Consider the following 25,128-nt stretch of genomic DNA (forward strand, 5'->3'; position numbering starts at 1 on the left):
TGTTCCTGTGATAAATACCATGACCAAAAGCAACTTGGGGAGGAAAGGGTTTATTTCATCTTACAGGACATAGACTTAACCCTGGGAAGTCAGGGCCGGAACCTGGAGGCAGGAACTGGGGGAGAAACCATGGAAGAATTCTGCTTACTGACTGGCTTACTCCCAGACTATGTTTAGCTACCCTTCTCATATAGCCCAGACCCACCTGCCCATGAATGGCACCACTCACAGTGGGCTGGCCTTTTGTGTATCCATCATCAATCAAGACAATCCTCCACAGGCATACCCAAAGGCTGATCAAGACAATTCTTCAATGGAGGATCTATCTGCTGGGGTATGTCAACAACAAACCTCCCAAGGGCAGATACCCAACATGATCCTGCCTGAGTTCACTGTGGTGATGTCATATAGAACAGCGGTCCAAGGTAAGGCAAACTCCATATCTATCAATGGAAAAACAGGTGAAGGTGTTTGTTTTCACTCTTAGATTATTATCCATCATTGACTGACAGTACTCTCTCCCTGCATGAAAAGCAATTGTGAGCTGATACGGTGGGTCAGCTGGTAAAGGTCCTTGAGCCAAGACTGAGGACCCAAGTTTGATCCCTGGGTCCCATGTGGTGGCAGGCGAAAAATGACTCCCTCAGGATGTCCTCTGCCTTCCACACACCTGCCCTCCACATACCCTCCTACCATGCACTAAATAAGTATGTGCAGTTTAAAACTTAGGTATTGTGCCAGATGTCAGAGAGTAAAAATGTCAGTCTTTGTGACAGCCACCACAGGAATTTATGTACAAAAGAAACCCTGTAAGACATCCTCATTCTAGCTGGTGGAAAGAAGGTTGGCTTCATTTGCACTTGAAGGTAAAGTCAGGTTCCCACCCACCCCCCAAACAAGGCCAGGAACAAGATGTTCTTATCCCTTGTTCTCAGCATGGGTAAAGGCAAACCCTCCTAACCTTAGCATCTTCCTCTCTCATCCAACTGTCTGATGGATGAAGCAGAAAGCCCTGGTGGCATCCTTTTCTTCCAAAGGAGAGTAATTAGTTTCTGCAAAGTTTCTCCAAGCTAACTTACCTTCATTACCACTGCCATCACTAACATTTCCCCAGACCTTGAAAAGATTCCTGATTGATCTCTCCATCAATCTCCGACCAAATTGCTACCACGCTCAAACTAATATTATCCCTATAAGGCTCTCATTAAGCTACTCTTTCCACTCAAAAATCTCTAATGAGACTCAAACAATTACCAAATCAGGCACATATCCCCCAGCGAAGCATTCAGACAGATGAAAAAGATGGCCAGAGTTTAAAAAAAAAAAAAAAAAGTGATACTGTGCTCACAAATTCATGAAGGGAAGATCAGTGTGCTCCAAATGCAATTTCCCTCCAAATTAGTCCTTGAATTAAACACAGTTTCAATGGAGGCAAACTGTTGTGTTTTGATTTTGTTTTTTTCATTAAACTTGACACACAAATTCAAAGTTCATAAACAGGAACAGGAGGACAAGAATATTGAAGATAATCATGGAAGGGGGAAATAAATCAGGTATAATAGCTTATCTTACCAGAAACTGAGATGACTTGTTCTACAGATATAATGTGGGCCTGGGGAGGTGACTCTGTAAGCATAAGGGTGTTTGTTTGAATCCATAGCTCCCACAAAATACAGGCAGGCATGGCTCCCTACACTGTTAACTCCAGCCCTAAGGAGGGGCAGAGACAGGAAGATCTCTGGCTTTTGCCGGCCGCCACACTAGTTCAGTGAAAGAGCCTGTCTCAAAGTATAAGACAATGATAAAGCAAGACACCAAACATCCTCCTCTGGCCTCTGTGTGTACATGAATGTGAAGGAGTGTACATGACTGCACTTACAAGAAGCTGAAGGCCATGCTTATACAGTGGGCTCAAAGGCATCCTGAGCCCCCAGGAAACTCTTTCTCAAAAAGGAAATCAATTTAAAAATAAAGATATAATATATATAAATGTTTTGTTACTATTGGTGGGAAGACTGGGAATTTTTTTTTTTTTTTTTAAGATTTATTTATTATATATACAGTGCTCTGCCTGCATGTACACCTGCAGGCCAGAAGAGGGCATCAGATCACATTCTAGATGGTTGTGAGCCACCATGTGGTTGCTGGGAATTGAACTTAGGACCTCTGGAAGAGCAGTCTCTCCATCTCTCCAGCCTGACAGGGAATTTTTAAAGAGTCCATATAGTGTTCCATAAATTTGTGGGCAAGTTCACACAACACAGGTGCTACTACTAGACAATATGGAAAGAACCAGTTTGGTATATTTAGCTAAAATAAATATTATTTTTTGATTTCTCATCACCGAGTTAAATATACCGTAGGCCCTAGAGTCTAGAGAAATGAAAACCGAAATGTGTAAAGGGGTGGGCAAAATAATAAGTATCAGCTCACAAAGGTGGAAACATAGACAGTAAGAGTGGGATAGTCAACCAATTGTTGGCATCACTGTAGGATGATGAGAACCGGGAACTGTAATTAGTAGGATGCTGGGAATGATTGGCAGCTCCCTCCTTAGTGTGTGTGTCATGAAAATATCAACGTATCTAGTTATTTCTGACCTGCTTGTATATTCCAGAAAAAAACAAAAAACAAAAACAAAACTTTTATATATGGCCCCAAGTAGTCATATGGTCAGCAGTTTCCTCACAGGTTCATCAAATAATAACTTCCCTCCACTGTTTCAAATGACACGAGATTCCTCTACTCCTCATCCCTTGGTGGGAGCGGAGGCAGTGAGGTGTGCCAGAGGGAGTGAAGGGGTTTTGAGCCCTTGAATTTGTCCTTGTATGCAAGCATTTCAACTAAGAAAGAAGCTTTCCGGAGGCGTTTGCCTGACTTTGAATGATCACTCTCTGTCTCCTGCCAATCTTCTAGCCTTAGGCAACTTGATCTCCCTAAATCTCAGTCTCCTTCCCGAGTCGTAATTACTGAGGCCTCTCTAGCTGATAACGAGAGCGTCTGTGGTAATTAAGACATGATATATCCACAGCCATCACTTTAGATTGCTTACTTTATGGTAGGCAATTTGTAGTTTGCAATAATTTTATGAGCTAAATGTTATTATCTATTCTTTCACAAATGAAAAATGACTTGAATTAAGCAACTTGCCTACCAATGTATCTAGCAAGTTGTAGAGTGGACTCAAATCCACATTTACCTAACTTCAAAACCTACAATGGAAATAAGATCCAAGTCAGCAAGGATGAATACTCCCAATGCCTACTTGTGGTCTCTAAATAACATTTTCTGCTAAATAGAGAAATGGCTGATCTCAAGTCTGGCACAGGAAATGGACAAATGGTGGCTAAAACATTGTCATCTAAGTCACAAAGAAGCCATGAGAAACTCTATGGCCGTGTCTCCCCTGAGTAATCATGGGACAGGGGCAGCATCAACCAGACCAGCCAAAGCAAGGAATCTAAAACACACAAGTGTGTTTAAGTAAAAAATAAAGTAATAAAATCCCATTGTTCATCTTTCACGGATGCTGAGGGACCACCTCCTTATTTTCAAAATATATAAAGGGGAAAAAACTAAGTAATTTGATCTATAACTTCAGAGATAAAAGTTACCCATAGAGAGAAAGCTTCATCTTAAAGAAGCATCCAGCTAATAAGTGAAAAGTAATGGAACATCTATACTTTCCCACTTTGAGCAGATGAACAGATTCAGGTCACTTATCAGGGCTGATAATATTATCAAATAAGGGAATGATATGTCCATCCTGATAGGATAGCACCAAACATATGAAATAGTATTGCCAAAAATAAATTGAATTTAAACCTCATATGCCCAATACTAATTTATAAGAAATATGAAGGTTAATGGAACATGCTAAACACTGCTACAGCAGGTGACCAAGATCCAAACTGCAAAACCCTTCAAGAGCTGGCTTTTTTTTTTTTTTCACACAGTGGTAAGGAGGGGCAATAAAATTTAAAACATTAAAAAAAAAAAAAAAACAAGGTCCCTAGAGACTAAAACATACTTAGGCGCTATAGCAACTAGTCTTAATTTGTAGAAACTTTACTTGAATTCTGATTCAAACAAACTGTGGAAACTAAGTAAGTCCCTTCTACGATAACCGTAGACATGCAAACACTGGATAGATATTTAACAGAACTAATGTTTTATTGATGAATTACTGCTAATGCTTTTTAGGTGAATTACGTATTGAGGTTCTATTTTTAGAAGTCTTTAATGTATATATGTGCATGTGTGAATGTGTATTAGAGTGTGTGTGTGAGAGTGTGTGTTAGAGTATGTGAGAGAGAGTGTGAGTGCATGTGTGTGTGAGAGTATATGTGTCTGTCTGTCTGTCTGTCTGTCTAAGTAAGTGTGTGTGTGTATATATGTGTGTATGAATGGGCATGAGTATGTATCAGTGTGTATGTAAATGTGTATAAGTGTGCATGTCTGTATGTGTGTGACTGTGTGTATGTCTGTGTGTGTGGTATATGTGTATGTATGTATGTGTGTGGTGTGAGTGTGTGTGTATGTGTGAGTGTGTATGTGTGCATGGGTGTGTGGTATGTGTGTATGTGTGTGGTGTGGGTGTGTATGAGTATAAATGTATGTATTTGAGTGTATGTGTGTATGTATGTGTGTGAATGCGTACATGTGTATTTGAGTGTGTACGTGTATATTTGAGTTGTGTGAATGTGTATGTGCGTATTTGAGTTGTGTGAGTGTGTATATGTGTATGTATGTATGTGTATTGAGTGTGTGTATGCGTGTGATTGTGAGTATGTGTATGTGTGTCAGTGTGTGTATATGTGTGAGTATGTATGTGTGTGTGCATGTGCGTGTGCATGTGTGTGTGCGCGTGTGCATGTGTGTGCGTGTTGTCCTGGAGGCTGAGCTCTTGCTCTATATGTAAGTACTCTAACACTGAACTTCACTCGGGCCCAGGACTTCACATATTGTCAATGCATTCTGACATATTTACAAATGAAACACTTTGCCTCTGAGATTGGCTTTAAACTAATCTATCAGGAGCAGAGCATGGATAGAAGCAGAGATGAAACTGTTGAAGGAGGGTTCGGGGAACACCGAATTCATAACACTATTTTCTCTAGCTTTCTCCTAGTTCTAAAATTATTCAGTAAAAAGCTAAAAATGAAAAGAATCTTAAAACATGCTCGACCTGTGGCTAAAGAGGTCACAGGCCGTAAAGGAAAATCCAGTGCTGATGTTCTTGTTAAGTGACATGCTGTCAAATTGTCTGCTAGATATGTGTTTATGCTCATAGGTCTGGGCTGCTCTTAGCCCTACTTAGAAAAGCTTTTTGCAGTGGGTGACGGTAAACTGCTGAGAATGAGTGACTGTTGAATGCTTGGCCCTAAATGGGACATCTATATGACATCCCACCCCAAGGCTTAGTGAATATTTCAGAAGGAGGGGTGAGCAGAACATAGGGGCCGGGGACACTGAAGAGTGCAGTAAAACGCTGTCTCTGGAAATCACATAGACGTGGGAACTCACAGCAGCGGCCACCTGCACAGAACTGTGCTTGTCAACAACCTATCACAGATATAGTGGGTCATGAGACCCATCCCTAACTGAGAAGCTAAAGGCAGTTAACTGTTGCTGAGGTAGGAGCCAAGGTGTGTGTGTGTGTGTGTGTGTGTGTGTGTGCATGTGGTGTACTTAAGAGGGTAGTAACAAGTGGACAAAACCCAATGAAGTGCAGTGATGCTGTAACATATTTCTTGGTGCTAAAATTTCTTAGTAGGACCCTTACATCAAAATGTCTCAAAAACAAAAATCAAAAAATCTAGCTACATCGGGATTTGTCTACATCCTTCAAGATCCCATTTAAATTCCTTAGTGACTAAGACCATTGTGCATTCTAGAGTGCATCTCTTTATGTTCAGCTGGTAAAAGGAAATGAGCTGTAAAAGCTTAGCTCTCTTGGATTAGCCTCTGGTTAGCTTTGTCACTCACTGTTCATGACTCGGCGTGGAAATATGATGAAATTCCAGCTGTAGGTTTGGAGAAGTTGATGATCTATTAAACAATAAAGATGTCCACTAAAACTAAAAAAAAAAAAAAAAAATCTAGCTGGACAGTGGTGGCACATGCCTTTAATCCCAGCACTCTAGGAGGCAGAGGCAGCTGGATCTTTGTGAGTTCGAGGCCAGCCTGGTCTATACATCGAGTTCCACGACAGCCAGAGGTCTTACATAGAGAAACCCTGTCTCAATGAGGTGGGGGGCAGGAAGCGGGAGAAAAGAAAAGAAAAAAAGATAAAAAGAAATCAGCATTACTGAACTTCTTCTGACCTAAGTGGTAAGGTAGTGCTAGCCTTGTCTCTGGGTTATGAGCCTCTATTGATAGAGGCTTGAATCAAGCTTTGACTTCCAAAACTTAAATAAATAAATAAATAATCTAACTGCCTCTCCCTTGTGATAAAGTTGGAAAAATATCATTTTCCCTAAAGAGCCAAGACCCCTGGGATTTGATGCTTTTTCCTCTTAGCTGTTGTTTTCCTGGGGCAGATTCTCACGATGCCTTTAGTCAGAAGGAGAGCGCTTCCAATTCCTTACGTAAATATCAAAATGCATCACCGTGCCTCCCAGCTCCCTGCCAAAACAGAGAACACGCGTCTGTCAAAATCAAACGGTATCGCTTCGTCACTTTCCTCCTAATCAAGAAATGATCTGTACCTCTAAAATTGTTTTCATTATTATCATCCATGGCTTGCATATGTGAAAAACAAAACAGACAAAAAACACTTCTTAGAGAATTCTCACAACTTGTGAGATATCGTTCTACTCAAATACTTACACTGATGCTTATAACTCACTCCCACAAACGGCAGCTTTCTCTTGATCTGTGACCCATCCCTCTAGGCCCAGATTTCTCTTTTGTTCTGTTAGACAGTTGGCTTGAAGGTGCTCTCATCGGCATTTTGGGGGCTCTCCCTAATACCAGGCGTACATATCCAACCTCTGACGCTTCTTGTATTCACCTGGGTTACTGAATTCTCTAGGCTTCTGTTTCTTTGTGTCGAAAGCCAAAAGGGCAACAGCCCCCAAGATCTGTTGGTCTCTGTAATTCTACAGTATTTGGTGTCTCTGTGAGATGACGCTAACGAGGGCGTGGGTTGACACTCCTTGTTCAGCCTCTTGGATCTGTGTTCTTAGCAGAGTGATTCCTCATTGGAGAATGCTACACTTTAAGGACTATTGAAGGAAGTTTGATTTATTTATTATTTTTGTATGTGTGCGTTTGAATGATGCGTTTATACTGGACTTTTGAGGTCTACCTATATCTTGATTATAATCCTCAAGAGTTTTGTTATGACCAGTAATAAAGGCAGATCGTCATTACCATGGCGCCGTGGGACTTGTTTAAATTGTATTTTTAAACCAAGTCCTTATCTGAATGCCCTGGGGCCTGCTTAACCACACCTGAGACCCTCTGTGGGCATCACTGTGGCTGTATTTCAGATGCATCCCATACTGGGCTCCTTTTGTAACGCAACTACCGTGCAGTTGGGTCGCCTTCAGGTATAGTTTTGTTTTGTTTTCCTCACATCTCAATTTCGGATGCTGTCTCAAAGAACTAACGTTTCCTACGTTGGATCCGTATTATGTAGGTCTAGTAAAGCTTTTAAAAATCCATACTAAGTGCTTCAACAGAAGACATATAAACATAAGGAACTCGTTATAGCTGTCTTCGGAATATGTGTTAAGGAGGCTCCCTAAAAAGCATCCATTAGAAAACGCCATGGCTACCTATGAGAGAAGAGGGACCAGGGCCCATGGCTACCCTGTGGGAGCTAGGATCTTGGAGATAGGAAATAAAGGCCTGATGGGAACTGGATCCCAGAGTGCAGATCCTAGACGGGAGCTGAAGCCACAAAGGAATCACAGCTCCTGTTAGATAATGTCATCCCGACGAAGAAAGGAAAAGAAACCTACCCTTGCCTTTTCTGCTCAGCTCCCACCTCTTCTGAGGAACTCCCACTGGCTGAAGGTAACCAGTAGGCAATGGGCAAGGGAGACTGAGACATTCAGGGCAACCCCTTGGGATTCGAACACAGAGGGCGGGGAATGGTTTAGGGAAAAAAAAAAAAAAACAGACAAACAAGCTGCATAAGAATGGGGGGGGGGCGACCCACCAAATCCACGTAGTCTTTTAAGCATTGGAAATTATATACAATCTCATTAGGAATTAAGGAAACATAATTGTAACATAGAAAAGTTTGAATGGTGGTGACTGTGCTTAGGAATGGAAATACTTATCCACAGTAGTGAGAGAGCAAGTAGAATACATTGGCTGGGTCTGATGGTGCTAATGCTGAGCACACCCTGGGCTCTGGGGACTCTGAGTCTAGCAATATACCCTCGGGAAACTGCAGCTACTTTAGTGTTGTAGACAGAAAAACCAGCTGTGGACTACACAGTGTCCACCAACAAGACAGTGGGTATTATGTATTTTATTCTTATAATCGAACACTAAAATGAATGAACTACAGAGATACACCATAAATGTCATGGGCATAATTCCAAACAAAAGCATCCAAAGAAACTGCCTCAAAATGACGACATTTACAGATATTTTTAAATTTGCAAAACTATATGTATTGTTTACAGGCTGAATCATACATACATGGCAAGACTATAAAGAAGGGGGAAAAAATCACTGGAGTAGGTGAGATGGCTCAGGGAATAAAGGCACTTGCTATCAAGCCTGATGATCCGAATTTAATTCCTGAACCTCACAGGGTGGAAGGAGAGAACAGGCTCTCGTGACTGCTGCCACACATGCACATGTGCTTAAGCACGCATACACAACATGCACACATAGACAGACATTTAAATAAAAGTTGGGAAAGAAAAAAAAAGCAAGTACCAGGAAAGGAATAATCATCTGGGGTCTAAGTTCAGTGGCTCAGCACATGGCGAGCATATATAAGGCCTTGAGTTCAATTCCCAACACTGAAAAGAGAGGACAGAGGATAGATAAAAAATCCAGAAGAGTGGCTGCCTCGGTTCAGGAAAAAAGGCAGACATGATCAGAAGAAATCTTTATGTATAGAATATTTTATCATTAAAAGCAAGACTTTAGAGGCATCAAGGGTTCGTTTCTCCTTCCCCTAACTGTTACTGGGAACTTACTTTATTGTACTTAATTAAATGTTATCTGGCACACTCACCCAAGTTCTTTGCTGAGACTGCCACTGATACCTGCTTTTGTGGTTATTAACCTTGGCCCAGTTATCGATCCTCCATATGTTGTCTTAGTCTCCATATCTACAGAATGAGAGTAATGGAAATGCTTACTCCACAGGGTGATTACCAAATCAGACTGCATAGGACAAATGCTTAGCCCAATGGGCCAGATACCCGGGATCTGCAGATGCCACGCCTTTCCCCCATTGCCTGAGCTTCAAGTGTCTTTCCCTACCCCCACCCCCCACTGTTTTTACCTACTTAACACAGCCACCTAAGGACCAACCAGTCCAGTGTTGGAAGAGCCTTCCTCTGGCCCAAACTCATTTCTCCATCTTCTAAATACATAGCTCCTGTGGCCTGTACCATTCATCCATCCAGGAAACCATGCCAGGTACTCCAAACATAGAAATTAACAGTCACACTCACTTCCCCCACAAAGCTTGAATTCTGGAGAGTGGAGGAGGAGGAGGAGGAGGAGAAAGGAGGAGGAGAGAGGCGTGGGATGGAGAAAAAAGAAGTGAGAAAGGAAGAAGGGAAGGAAGAAGAGAAGGAAGGGAGGAAGGAAAGGAGGAAGAGAAGGAGGGAAGGAAGTGGGGAGACAGACAATAATTACCTAATCCAGATGTGCTGAGTTCTGTTAGGAAAAGGTGTGGGATGTCAAGGAAATCTGCAACTGCAGCAATGGAGGTCATCTAGCCCTACAGCCCAGAGAGATAGATTTCTTAAAGGAGTTGACAGCAAAGGAGAGGCCTGAGAGATGCACCGTGCTTTATTGTCACCACTAGCAATGTTCATTGAAGCTCTGTAACCTCAGTAGGTCATCAGTGCACATACGCCTAAAGGAATAAATAGCATCAGGGAGCAACGAATGTCAAATGCTGAGTGAACTGAATTACGATATTATGCAGATATTTGGAGGGGATAACCTGAGGGCCTTTAATAGATAGGTCTGAATAAGATGTGAATTCTGATCGGAGAGTTAAGGAAAGGACAGAAGATAAGTCAGGGAGTGTGGGGGTATCCTAGGCCTGTTGTGGGCCTGCACACCCATAATTCTAGCACTTGGGAGACTAAGGTAGGAGGTTTGGAAGTTCAAGGCCAGGCTGAGCTACATAGCAAGGTTTTCTACTTTCACTTTTTTAATATTTTTTAAAAATTTTATATTAGTGCTCTATTTGTATGTACACCTTTATGCCAGAAGAGTCATTAGATCACATTATAGATGGTTGTGAGCCATCATGTGGTTGCTGGGAATTGAACTCAGGACCTCTGGAAGATCAGTCAGTGCTCTTAACCGCTGAGCCATCTCTCCAGCCCCAAGGTTTTCTACTTTTAAAAAGAAAAAAGAAACACTTGCTTTTTCTTTTACTGAAAAGTTTTTTTGTACAATTTATTTTGATATTTCCCTTTGCTCGCTTCCTCTCAGTTCCTCCTCACCTCCCTACTCTCCCGCCTTTATGTTCTTTCTTTCTCTCACTCCCACTTTCAAACAAACTAAGACAAAAAGCAAGAAGCAACAACAACAAAACAAAACAAAGACCAAAATCAGCCAAAGTCCAATGATACACACACACACACACACACACACACACACACACACACACACACACACACACGCCAAAACAAACCACACTGAAGCAAAAAGTCCACAGAAATGCCATTGAGTTTGTTTGGTGTTGGCCCATTGGTCACGGAGCCTACCCTGGAGGGTGACTGATAAACCCACTAACACTCCACTGAAGAAAACCTGGTTTCCCCTTTGCCAGCAAATGTCAAACACAACAAGCAGCGCTTTTGAATATGAGATTAGACAGAGACTGGAGAAGATAAGACCAGTTCAGACAGGAATAAGGTAGGAACGGGGAGTTAGAGCAAGGGTCAGGTAGGTCACAAAGGAACTTGCTTTAACTTGGATGAGGTTTTCTTTAAAGGTCAGTTGCCTTCTTTGAAACAAACTCCTGAACGCCTCGGACCCCTCTCCTAGAGTGAAAATGCCTTTGTATAGACAGCCATGGCCTTCAAGGAGCTTCTGGTCAGGGGGGTTGAAAAGGAAGGGCATGCAACTGCAGCAGTAGCCAGTGCTGGTACCACTGCTTTCCACTGCCTGATCCTCACAGGAGAAAGTGCCTTTCACAGAACACCATCTTCTGCTGTCCTTCCTGATTGTCTCTCTTCTCTGTTTCTCTCCCTGTGTCTCTGTCTGTCTGTCTGTCTGTCTCTCTCTCTCTCTCTTTGTCTCTGTCTCTGTCTGTCTCTCTCTCTCTTTCCCTCCCTCTCTCCCCCACTCTCCTCTTCTCTCCCTCCCCCTCCCTCTCTCCTTCTCCCTATTACATTGGACTTGTAAGCCCACTCTTTACCTCTGTTCTGTCATACTCTCCTCCCTAGGACAGATTCCCACCCGTCATTCAAGTCACAGCTGACCAGTCGCCTTTCTTGATGCTCAGACCAAGGTCTGCTCTTCCCGTGTGCTTTGCCCTGAGTTACTAACTAAGTTTCATTTCTTACGTAAACACCAGAAGGCAGAAGAGATGCTGTTTCTAGCATCCTAGCTCATGACGTGCCCCATTACTGTGATAAGCGCTCTCTGCTCTCTGTAGCCACTAAATGCAAAGGCCAGAGCACGGAAGGATGAAACCAGGATGGCTTTGGAGCCACCTGGGCAGTTGGAATTTGGAAAGTGAACCTAGACACATCCTGATGGTAACAGGCACCTTTGGGGAACAAGGATGGGGACTACCTCAAGTATGCATCCTATACTCAATAAATATGAGTTAAAAATATAAGGCATGCCCCTCTTGGCAAGTTGGTTCATTTGGAACTTGTCCTATTTGTGGTAGTATTGTCCAAGGGACAGAATAAGTGGGCTTGAATTTCAGATTCTGGGTGCAGACTTCCACGTTTCAAATAAATTATAAGTACTATTAGAATATTAAAGAAAAAAACTTGCATAGGTCAAATAGTTAAAACTCCTTAAAAGTAGTACTATCGCAGGAATAAGGTTACTTTTAATAACTTCTGGTCAACCTCCAATGTGCCTTTATTCCACCTTTGTCATGTTACCAAAATGACTAAGGTGTTGCTAAGTATAAGTGAGGTCTTTGGCTTGGCCACAGGAGCCAAAGGTCCAAGTGTTCACTTCCCCAATCGGGGGTAGGGAGTAGTGAACACATATCCAGCCACCCACAGTATGAAGCCTTCGCTCACTGCCTTGCCTGTCTACAACCGAAGGGCAAGTCCTAAACTGACGGAGCCGCACTTTCCTACGTTTGCTTAAGAAGGTGGTGGGGGGAGCGGGACCTCCATACCCTGCGGTTTTCCTGCACACAGTTCCCGCCTTCTGGAGGTTCCAAACCTTCACCGACGTCTGTAGGTGGGCGGAATCCTGCGCGGCCCGGCTCGGCCCAGGACCCGAGGCACAGCTCTGATTGGCCGAGAGCGTCGAGGGCGGGGCTTAAGCACCCCAGAGGTTGCCCCAGAGGCACGGTGCGGCCGGCAGGGCTCACCCTTAGAGCCGGTGTGAGCAGCTGAGAGTCCTGGGACCGGAGATGGGGACGCGCTGGGCCACCCCAGGCCGGGCGGCGGGGCTGCTCGTGCTGTTGCTGCGGTGCTTCAGGCTTGTGGAGCCTTCTGAGCTCTCAGGTAACCGGGTGGCCTCGACGCTGCTGCTCTGAGCATTTGTCTCCTCCGGGGCCAGGTTGCGTTCGCCTTGCTCTGGTGTCTCTGGAGCGAACAAGCCGGGAGGTCTGTCATAGGAGGGCAGGGGGCAGGGTCGTGTGGTGTGAAGGGACCCTCTGCCTAGAGGAGGTCCGCAGTCCTACCCCAGAGGCTTCTCTGTCCCTTGTTTCCTCAGCTGTCCCCGCAGCTGTCACCTGTGGTTCCCCCACCCCACTCCCGTGCATCCCTGTCACCCCCTTGGACATCTTGGCCTCTCCTGGACAAGGATGAGCCTTCTTCACTGACTCCTCAAGCATTCACAGTGATCACGATTTCATCACTGTGGCCACTGAAGGCAGTGAAAAGGAAATCAGGGTCAAACGTTGTCTCCAGAAGTCAGCCAGGAAGGAATCTTAGGATGTCCTTCCCTGTCACCTAAAGCAGAAGCGCCTCTAATTTGGTTATTATGTCCAAATGCTCCCTACTCAGGCAGCTGGCCCCAAGCAGAAGTGCAGGCCACTTCCTGTCAGTGGGGAAAGGAGCCTTTGGTAAAGCTCAAGGTAGGGCCAGCACCACCATCCCACTTAGCAGCTAGATTTTTTGCTTTTACTTTCTCTTTTTGCCTCAGCGAAAGGTGTGCCAAGGACCTTTTTCACTTGGTGGGACTATGTAATTGGCAGCCTGTAGGGCATGAACACTTGCCCACTCCGGTGCAGAGAAAAAAAAGGTGGTCAAGATGGATTTCAGGAAGCTGAGTGTGGCTCTTGCTTTCTTTGGAGATAATGCTTAGTTAACTCTGATGTAGACTTTGTCCAGAGTTACAGGAAGTTTCCTGAAAGAGTGGGTGTCTTCAACCTAGCTGGAATGAATCCTATCTTGATTGACTCAGTCTTCACAAGTTTCCCTTGACCCTCTGCACTGGGAACCCCCAAAGGAGATATTAATAGGAAAATCTTTTATTGATAAGAGAATTCAATTCTGTCAATCTGCCTGCAGCAATTTACAGCGAAAGCATGCCAACTTCCAATTACTTACCTCTCGGCTTCCGTCTACATCTGCGAGCCCTGTTTCAACTCCTTCGCAAATTTTCAGATTTCCTTAATTTCCAAATGTCCCGGTTGGGATTTTTGTGTTTGTTTGTTTGTTTGTTTGTTTGTAGTCAGCTTGGCAGAAGCTACTGTTATCTGGGAAGAGGAACCTTGATTGAGAAAATTCTTCCATCAGGTTGCTCTACAGTCGAATCTAAAGAACATCTTCCCCATTGGTGATTAATAGGGGAGAGCCCAGCCTACTGTGAGTGGGGCCTCCCCAGGACAGGTGATCCTGAGTGATATAAGAAAGCATGCCTGAGCAACCCCTGAGGAGCAAGCCAGTAAGCAGCACTCCTCTGTGGCCTCTGTGGTTCCTGCCGTGAGTTCCTGCCCTGGCGTCTATGGAAGCAGAAACCGAACGGAAACCCTCTCCTCCCCAAGTTGCTTTTGGTGGTGGTGTTCAGCAGGGACAATGGGAACTCTGAGGAGAACAAGGCAGTCTCTACGATCCGCATGCCCGTCTCATGACCCAAAGCAAAGGAGGCAAAGCCCAAGTCTCCTGCCCCCCCCCCCCCGTGGCATTCCTTCTCCTTCCCTTAGCCTTTAGCCTCATTTTGGGGTGAACACATGGAGAGATTTGGTGGGTTTTGCTTGTTTGTTTTGGTGTGTGTGTGTGTGTGTGTGTGTGTAAAAACCAGAGAACATTGTCTCATCTCCTCTATCACTCTCCACCTTACACTCTTGAGGCAGGGTCGCTTCACTGAACAGGAAGTTCGCTATTTTGTCTAGGCTGGCTGCTGTCGAGCTCGTGGGATCCATCTGCCCCACAACTGTGGGGTCGCAGGAATTCAGGGTTCTGCCTCCTCTCTCTCTCTCTCTCTCTCTCTCTCTCTCTCTCTCTCTCTCTCTCTCTCTCTCTTAATTTAATGTGGGCGTTGAGGTTTCAAACTCAAGTCCTTATGCTTGACTGACAAGCACTCTTAGCCACCAAGTCATCCAGCACAGAAATGGAGTTTGAGCTTCCATCTGTTTTGTTAGCTTGTGTGGCAGTCGGTCAGATTCAGGGTGCTAGCAATGGCATGTACTGTGTCACATGTATGCAAGGAGCTTGGGCAGCTGGTCCTGGCCACCCAAACGCTGAAAATGTATCTCTCTGTTCTTGGGGAGATTCCAAGTTTACTTTTTTTTGCTTCCTTGGAGAGCTAACAGCGTGAAGTAATGTGATCCTCTACAGCAGGATTTTTTTTTCAACCTGTGGGCTTGGGAGTTGAACGACCCTCATCACAGGAGTCACCTAAGACCACGGGAAAACACCGGTATTTATATTATAATTCCTAACAGTAGCAAAATGACAGTTATGAAGCAGCAATGAAAACAGCTTTGTGGCTGGGGTTCACCACAGCATGAGGAACTGTATTGAAGGGTCGCAGCATTGGGAAGGTTGAGAACCACTGCTTTGGGTACCTCTGAGCATCTCACCACCCACACCATCCAATCTAGAATTATTTGCTTTCTGATACCTGGTATATGACCATGAACCCAATTGTCTCTTCGGGACTTGTTTTGAAAAGCGAGCCCACACTTCTGGGGTTTTTTTTTTCCCCCCTCTCCATCTGTACTTCTTTCCACTTGACAGGAACCACAAAACACTTAACAAAGTAATCTGTGGAAAGTCCCTGGGAATGATAAGGCCCGCCATCTTTGTCCTCTCCACCTCCCCACGCCTTTCCGCTTCCTGTGGGTCTATGGTTATAGAGCATATACGCTCACATACAGCTTCTCTCCCAGGATGTGCAGAGTTCTTGCGTGGGGGGGGGGGGTGGCTAAGCAATTGAACAACCAAGAAAATGTTAAAAAGAGACGCTTTTCTTTGATAGAAATAAGTGCTAAAAAAAAAAAAAAAAATCATTTTTAAGCAGAAGGATCTCTGAGTTTGAAGCCAGCCTGGTCTAAAGAGTATGTTTCAGGATAGCCAAGGCTACTAGTGAGACTCTGTCTTGAAAGCCAAAAGTAAAAATAAAAATAAAAATAAACCGAGCATGGTGTCACACACCTTTAATCTCAGCACTCCAGGAGCCAGAGGCAGGCTGATCTCTGTGAGTTCAAGGCTGGTCTACAAAGTGAGTCCAGGACAGCCAAGGCTACACAAAGAAACCCTATCTTGAAAAACCAAGTAATAATGATAATAATAATAATAATAATAATAATAATAATAATAATAATAATAAAATTAAAAGCCATTTTCAATTATGACAGTGCCCCTTAGCTATTCCCTTAAATTCACCGAAGTCTTTATATAAAATAAAGCATATCAAAAGGACTCTAAGATGTAGTTAGACTTGTCATCAACCACTGCCCTTCAGATGTGTCCCAAACACATATCTGGAGATGAATGTGAAAACTCCGTTGAGGATTAGTGCAGAGATGGAAAGTGGACAAGATGTAATATAAAGCTATGGACAGAATCCAGTTTGGGGCTTGGAAGGAACTCAGCGCAAGAACATTTGCCTGGCATGCTCAAAGCGCTCCATGTGATGCAGAGCACCATAGACTATTCACTAAAAGTACAATGCATTTCTTAAATAGTTTATAGGAGTTTATAAAATACTATGTATAAGAAATTATTTTTAGCTTATCCTTTCCACTCTTCAGTCTACAATCCCATAATGCCACAAAACTGAGGCAGACTGAACAGCTATTGCTTAGAGCTAAGAATGGCATAGGAAACTATTATGAGAGAATAAAATTCCCTCCAGCAAGTAGATTCTTTATTAATGCTTACACATATATTATATATGAAGGCTAATGACAAGTTTCTCAAATCATGAATAAGGAATAATTTTCCTAAGCAATCTCATTGCTGTAAGTGTCAAACATTGCTATTGATTATATGCTCAGGTCAAGTCCAGGCTTAGTCTGACACACATACCTACATTCAAAAGTACAATTTAAGACATCAGCAACCCCTTTTTTGCTACTCCCTGCTACTCCACCCTCAGCTGTAGTCTGGCTCCTATAAAGTTGGTAAGTCCACAAGTGTCCTGGAAGTAACCAAATGTAGAAAATGAAAAATGTAAAACTTCCTCTCTCCCCATGAGGGTTGATAAAGCAGGATTTGTTGACTAATTCCACATGTTCAGTATAAATGAAATTAGAATGACTTCATATGCTGCTGGCAGTACCGTAGTATGAGCCTCGACGACTTTAGCAAAGGTTAGTAAGACCTGGGGAGCTAGGGCACTGATGCCTGGCGAAAGCGTGGGGTGTTAGCTCTGGCATTGCTGGCCTATGCTCCACAGCTTCCGCTCCACAGCTTCCGTCTGGTGTTTAGGGATCCGAGGACCATGGGGGAGGAAATGGCTGCCCGGAGGCTTTCGGCAAACTGGTGATACATGTAGGTCTTCAATCTAGGAATTCCAATACTGCTCTCCCACCACACTAGGACTTGGACCTAACCTACCAAATTTTATTAAGAAACCTGCAAAAGAAGCCAGCGATTGGGGGAGGGGAGGGGATCCTAGCACTTGGGAGGCAGAGGCAGGTGTATCTCTGTGAGTTTGAGGCCAGTCTGGTCTACAAAGTGAGTCCAGGACAGCCAAGGCTACAGACAGAAACCATGTCTCGGAAAAAAAAAAAAAAAAAAAAGAAAGAAAGAAAAGAAAAGAAAGAAAGAAAGAAAGAGAAACCTTCAAAAGAAAGCAAAGCTTCTGTTTGCCCAGGTAACCTGTTCAGGGTCAAGGGTCATGGAGCGGAGTGTTCAGAAAGAGCACTGAGACTCAGACACGGTCAAGGCAAGGAATCTTTTCACAGGGGAGAGGGCCACATCAGCAGACTTCTCATCTGCTCTACTTTGTGATACTTTGGAACACATGGGTTCCTTTGGAGATGTGGGAGAGAGATGTGGGGAAAGAGTAAAAATAGATAGGTGAGAAGAGATTGACAGTGTTGGGAAAGCCCATTAGAGAAATGTTCCTTTTGGCTCACTATCCTCCCAACCTGTGACCATCAGAGAAAGAATGACAGAGGGGTGTCAAAGAAGAAAGAGGGAGGGACACCTGCTGCTGCTGTACAAACCCACCTCACAGCTGTCCCATGCAGTGTTTTGATTCGTGTGTGTGTGTACACACACGCACACTGCACACACAACACGCACTATCGCTCTGGGTGTTGGTCCCGACTTTACACCTTATTTGAGATAGGGTTTCTTTGTTGTTTTGTTGGGGGGGGGTTGTTTGTTTGTTTTTATCATTTACACCAGACTAGCTGACCCAAGAGCTTCTGGGGCCTCCTGTCTCTGCCTTCATTTGCTGTGGGAACATTAGCATTATAAACACTCAGGCTACGTGCCCCTCTTGGAAGTGGGTCCTGGAGATTCAAAACAAGGTGCTCATGCTAGTGTGGTAAGTGCTTCTAACCAGTGAGCCAACACCTCAGTCTGTAATCCCTTTACATTCAAATTTGGAAGCAGAAATAACTAGGGCTTTAAGGTTTTCTTTGTTGTTGCTTCCCGTTGTTGGTCATGCTGCTGCTGTTAATTAAAACAACAAAATACCACCCAAAGTTCACATAATCAGATAGGATTCTGTAGCTCTGACTTACATGGTGAAATTTCCCCTCTAGCCAACAGTGTCCACCCCCCCCCTGCATGATAATTTTTAACTCTTTAACTCTTGACTTGAGAGCATTTCCTGTGTTTGTAAAAAAAAAAAAAAAAAAAAAAAAAAAAAAACCAATGACTGTGAAGCTGAACTCAAAATGAAAACATTTTTGGGAACCAAAATCTTTCATGCTGTTCAGGTGAACTCTGGCTCCTTAACAGTGACTGTTTCAGCTTGTCTAAAATAGTCCAGCTTTACGCTCATCAGCATGACAGCATGACCATTTATGCCAATTTGTTTTTCTTTGTAAAAGAGCTGACGAAAGTGGTTCATTGTGGTTTCTTGTAATATATATAAATCCTGGTCCTCAAACTCAGGTGTATGAGAAACACCGAACTAATTTGTTTAAAAAAAAAAAAAAAATTAAACTTGATTCTGTGTTCCCATCCCAGTAAGGTGACAGCACCTTTATCTCCACCTCTGTCCAGGCCTCATCCCTTGGTCTTTAGTTTCCACTGGTTAATTCTCATTGACTCTGGTTCACACGTGCCATACCATACATTGGACCTGGTGGCTTAGGTTTTATTCCTGGAATCCACTGTCTGGTCCCCTTCAGGTGATTTACACGGTGAATCCCCAGCCTCTGGCTCTCCTGGAGGTGCTGCAGTGGGGGTGGCCACAGGTTCCCCGTCCTCAGAAACCAGATCTGCTATTTTCTCCCATTACTTTACCCAAGTTTCCCTACCCCCTGCCTTCTCGGAAGTTCTCCCCTCTCCACCACTGTACCTCAATGAGACAGGCTTCCTCGGAAGGTTCCGGAGAAGTGGTTTTTAAGTAGATTCCTCTTTGCATAGCCACGGTGAGTTTCCCTAAGCCAGAGGAACATGGCGCCCTGTCTTCACAATGGGTAGGGACAAGGAGCAGAGTCTGATGGTGTGACCTATAGGCTGTGGAACCGAAAGCTGCAAGACAGAGATGCGGTCCCAGTAGACTCAGAAACTTTTTCATTAGCCACAGACCACTTGTGGAAGAAAAGGGAAATTGAAGTGGTTGCCTTATAAGCAAGGCAGGGAACCTTCCATGGACTAGCACACTCCAGTACACACCCTACTGTCTACTGGCATGGGTCAGCTTGTGCCCGCATCCTTGCATGCACAGGTACAGCCTTACAAGTGAGAAGCCAAAAAGTTAAATCATTTGCTCAGATCTCGTAGGTAGCACAGTAGAGGCAAAGTACGAGCACAGGTGGACTGGCTTTAGAGCCCTTGCTCTCACCCTACACTCTGGCCCTCACTCCTTGTAGAACACAGGAGTTTACCAATTCCAAAGGTGAGAGCAATCACCGCTAATCTGACTCTCCTCAGCAAACAAAGCAGTAGCAAGGTGCATCTGTCACGTGACTCGGAATCCTGACACGTCTTCCTTCACGTCTTGGCCCAGGTAACGATCCATTCACCATCGTCAACGAAAACACTGGCAAGTGCATCCAGCCACTGTCTGACTGGATAGTGGCACAGGACTGTAGCAGAACTAAGAACATGTTGTGGAAGTGGGTGTCCCAGCACCGGCTCTTTCACCTGGAATCCCAAAAGTGCCTTGGCCTAGATATTGCCAAAGCCACAGATAACCTGCGGATGTTCAGCTGTGACTCCAATGTCATGCTGTGGTGGAAATGTGAGCACAATTCTCTATACACTGCTGCCCAGTACAGGCTGGCTCTGAAAGATGGATATGCCATAGCCAAAACAAATTCATCTGATGTCTGGAAGAAGGGAGGCTCCCAGGAGAACCTCTGTGACCAGCCTTACCATGGTGAGTACCCAAGAGGGACTTTGACCCGCTTGCTGTAATATTTTACTTGGCATCAAATGTCATACTCAGCATAGCTTGGTCCTGGAAAACCTGACTGGGGTGGAGTGGCACGAACTGCTGAAGCAACCCAGAACCTCAGAGCATTTATTAGCTACAGCACAGGGGGACTGTTTGGCTAGGCCTGGAAAGAGGTCTCTGTGGGCTAGCGGTCTCACTCTGCACACATCCAGGAGAAGGAAGCTGCAGTTGCTAGTTTGTGCACACACTGGTCAATGGTTGGTAATCACATGTACTTGGACCATATCTTTCTGATCATATGGAGAGCGCTTTGCCAACTTCCCATGGTTCTGAGGCATTGGTCCTTTACACAGCTGTGCCCATGTCAACGGTATACATCCATTCAGGACTTCATCTGCTCTTCTCTCAGCTCCCCACAAGTGAATATGCACAACTGAGTTTAAATAAAGTCACGAGAGTGGTCACTGTGCGCTCCAATCTTACCGCACGCCTGTGAAGTTGATGGGTGCCCCCACCCTGCCCCTCTGTAGATAGGGTTAGGAAAGCTTAGGTGTGTTATCTGAGGTCATACAACCTTTTGGTGTGGTAAACCTAGGACTTGAATTCCTATGCCTTGTTTATTTACCTCCCATGATGCTATTCTGAATGCTAGGGAAAAGGAAATGTTATACTGATAGGAAATATTTCATATAGGCTAAAGACACATAATCTAATTGATCTAACTCTAAATTAAAAACCAATAATAAAGAAGAAGTGGTTTATTTTCTATGCTTAGGAATTTTCATATAATGGAGATATTTTGAAAGTCTCTTTGGCATAGGTATCACTTGTTGCTCTTTGTAGTTATGATTTGACATTTTACGTGTCAACTTTTCTTTGATCATTGCCAAAAGCAAGTATATAAATATTGTCATGATCTTTGCTCTAGATTGCAATGAGTCTTGAATTTTTTTTTAAAGTATTTCCTCTTTGAGGATTTACTGCAGTATATTTTGATTGTTTTTACTCCCAACTCTTTGTCCTAATTCCTGTCAGGCCCACCCCTACCTTCTTAGCTTCCAGTTTTATGTCCTCTCTTTTATTTTTAGTAACTCACTGACTCTAGTGTGTGCTGCTCATGTAGTCCTGGCTGTGGGGCCTTCTTCTGGACCATGGTCAACACATCCTTAAAGAAAACTGACTCTCCTTCCCACTGAACCATCAACTGTGCATATTGCTCAGCTAGGGATGGGGTCTCAGGAACACTTCCCAGCCCATGCTAGGCATTGGCTGGCTTGACCTTAAGCACATCTTATGCAGGCAACCACACCTGCTGTGAGCACATGAGTGCGGCAGTCCTGTCCTGTCCAAAAGACACTGTTCACAGCCATCCTCCCTGACCTCTGGCTCTTTTACAATTTTTCTTTTTTTTAAATATATTTTATTAATTTATTCATATTACATCTAAATTGTTATCCCATCCCTTGTATCCTCCCATTCCTCCCTCCCTCCCATTTTCCCCTTACTCCCCTCCCCTATGAGTGTGACTGAGGGGGACCTCCTCCCCCTGTATATGCTCATAGGGTATCAAGTCTCTTCTTGGTAGTCTTCTATCCTTCCTCTGAGTGCCACCAGGCCTCCCCATCCAGGAGACGTGGTCAAATATGGGGCACCAGAGTATGTGTGAAAGTCAGACCCCACTTTCCACTCAGTTGTGGAGAATGTCCTATCAATGAGTGAGTTAACCCAGAAGCAGAAAGACTCAAATAGTATATACTCACTTATATCTGGACACTAGCCTAAGGGGCATGTCCCATGAAAGTCTTCACTTACCAGGAAAGTGGGACAGAGGGGAGAACATCCTATTGGGACTCTAGGTGAGAGAAGCATGGGAGAATGGGGAAATGGAAGGATCCAGAGGGTCCTAGAAACCTACAAGAAGAACATGATGAGCAGATCTGGGCCCCAGGGGTCCTGCTCAAACTATGGCACCAGCCAAGGACAATACATGCAGTAAATTTCGAACCCCTTTTACAATGTTTCAATTCCCTCTTGAGATGATTCCTGGGCCTTGGGAAGAGGGTGTGCATGAATGTCCTCTTTCTGGCCAGTTGTGAGTTTTTGTGTCCTCCGCCACCTCCTCCTCCTCCACCACCACCACCGCTGCCACCATCACCGCCACTGTCACCACAACCACCACTGTCACCACCACTACTACCACCACTACCATCACCACCATCACCACCACCACCACCACCACCACCACCACCATCACCACAGAAAAAGACTTCTCTGATGAAGTCTGAGAGCTGCACTAATCAACAGGTAAAGAGATATAAATTTATCTGGTGGTTTTCTATCATGTCTATTTTTCAGAACAAAAGTAGTTTGTTCACTACTAGGGCCTGTGAGCTCTCCAATCATAAGTCTTGACCATATCTACATGCCAGGCATGTGTTTCCTCCTGTGGAGTGGGCCTTAAATCTAATCAAGACTTGATTGGTCACCCCCACTATGTTGGTGCCACTGTCCCAGCCGTGGGCATTTCTTGCCACATTGGTCACCATTGCAGTTTACGGCATTCATAGCTGGGTAATACTGTTGATGACTCCCCTACTACCACCACCACTCCCAGCAGACTGGACAGCATCTTCCAGCACTATGGAAGCTACCCAGCAAGAAGAAAACCTTCTGGTCAGAAGCAGCTTGATTTCTCCATGTCCTTTGACCAATATTTCTAGTACCTTCAGTAACAGGGTCTCACCTTCAAGTTCTGATGGGCAACCAAGAGCAGTGTCAACAGCTTGATTGTTTGGGAGATCTTTGGAACACCTCTGACCAACAACTTGAGGGGAAGTATCCTACACTCGGCACTGGTCCTTTTATTTAGCAACCTATGGCTTCTGGGAGAAGCAATACCCGTGTGTAGGGTAACTCCAGGTAAATTCTTGCATAGGAAAATATGTAGCTATTCATTTATATGAAGCATTTAAAACTCAGGTTTTCATATATTCTTTAAACTTCCTAAGTGTTATTCTTCTCCGAACTCCCTCCTCCCCCTACCCTCCCGCTCCTCTCCCTACTTAACCCTCCACATCACCTGTGTTCTACTGTCCTCCTCCCTCCATTAAGATTGTCCTTCCCTCTTCCCGAGTCTATGGCCATAGTCAACTTAAAGGTGTTTGAAGGGAAGATTAAGGACGTCCTCCTACATCTAGCCACGAATTCAGGAAGTCAGCTTAAGTCCCAGCCTAACCATTATATCTGCTCAGGTTTTCTGCTTGGAGAATCTCTTTCTATTTCTCTTGAAGATCAGGGGAAAAAATTCCAAGAGTGTCTAGCTCTGCCCTTAATGAAGAAATATTAGAAACTTGGAGACGGGCTTTTCCTTTCCTACAGGCCACGATCGCTGAATCACTAAGTTGTTTCTATTGGCCAGCTTCCTTTGGAACTTCAGAGTTGTTACCCGAGGGTCAGATGGCTCAGTGGGGGAGGGGGGGAATGCTTGCTGTGCACGTGTGAGAACCCCAGTTTGAATCCTTAGCATCCACAGAAATCCTGAGTGGCCGTGGCAGGCTGTTTATAATATCACTGACCTGGAGGTAGAGACAAGAGATCCCTGGCTAAGACAGGCCTAGTGACTAGCACTTGAGAGGCAGAGGCAAGCGCATCTCTGTGCGTTCAAGGCCAGCCTGGTCTACAAAGTGAGTCTAGGGCAGCCAATGCTACACAGAGAAACCCTGTCTTGAAAAACAGAGAGACCGACAGACAGACAGAGACAGAGAGCACAGAGGAAAACAGAGTTCTTGCTTGGAGTTAAAGCAATTGCTTTCAGGACTCCTTAAAGACAAGCTTAAATGTTGTGCAACAAGAGTCTCTAACTTGGTGACTAAAAGAAAACATCAAACCCGAAAGAATGGCTTCAGCTTGCGCCTTATTTGTGTTTGTTCAGGGATCAGGAAGGCTGGCTTCCTCAGAAGAGCTTTATTGTTCTCCGGGCCCTCCTTGGTTCTTTTGAGAGAATGCATGTAATCATTAACTCCCTCGGTCCCTAAAGTGCCTTCGTTTCACTAAATCTTGTTTTCTCTTTCATTTGGCGTGTTCTATTTATACATTGGTAATATTCACTCAACTGCTAAAGTGATCAGCAGCACAAAAAATGGGAGGGGCACTAGGAACACTCCACAGCGCCCAGGAGAGCGACAGAGCCAGCAGCATGGCCAGCAGGCTGAATTTGTTTCCTTATCTTTCCAAACTTAATACTTGAAATGCTAAAAACTTTTTAGACACACAGAGTTCTGCCTAATTAAAATATGCCTCTGATTCTATTTTGCACAGAGACCAAGGCCAAAGCCGCTGCCTTCTCTGGACCTCTCTGGGTCCCACGAGTCAGAATTGTACAAGCCCCTCTGGAACTGTCCTGCTTTCTTCTCCCACTATTCAGCTTTAACCAATTTAACCCTGCCAATTTCAACTTTAAACTTACACGTGCCCCTTCCTAGTCTAAAGTAAGGGACCTTTTCCAGGCCTGCTCACTCGAACTCTCTATACTGGACCATGCTCAAGTCAGTTGTCTATCTTTATAAGGAGAAGGAAAATAGGGTACTCAGGTCCCACCAAGTAAAGTCAAGGGTTACCCAGCTTGTTGTAGCAAAGCTGGGGATCAAATTTAGGATTCATTTCCTCAAATAACAGTATCCTATTTCTCGCTTAGTTTTGTAGCCTTTTTTTTTTTTTTTAACTTTGACTATCTTAACACTTATTTACCATTATGTTTTGAGTTTCCTCAAATTTCATAGGAATCACCTT

General features: G+C 44.3%; 1 protein-coding gene across 2 annotated transcripts in view; it reads left to right on the forward strand.

Moving 5' to 3' along the window:
• The first annotated feature begins 12,706 nt into the window (after positions 1-12,706).
• Positions 12,707-25,128, forward strand: part of Ly75 (lymphocyte antigen 75) — a 129,033-nt gene continuing 116,611 nt past the window's right edge. The window contains exons 1-2 of one of the 2 annotated variants that reach the window (XM_051166114.1): positions 12,707-12,866; positions 19,951-20,322. In XM_051166114.1, the coding sequence (XP_051022071.1) occupies positions 12,773-12,866; positions 19,951-20,322 (466 nt within the window). In that variant the 5' untranslated portion in view covers positions 12,707-12,772. The remainder of the gene's footprint in view (positions 12,867-19,950; positions 20,323-25,128) is intronic. The other variant, XM_051166113.1, reaches the window with a different exon arrangement.

The sequence above is a fragment of the Acomys russatus genome, chromosome 24 (assembly GCF_903995435.1).
Source record: "Acomys russatus chromosome 24, mAcoRus1.1, whole genome shotgun sequence".
Lineage (NCBI taxonomy): Eukaryota > Metazoa > Chordata > Mammalia > Rodentia > Muridae > Acomys > Acomys russatus.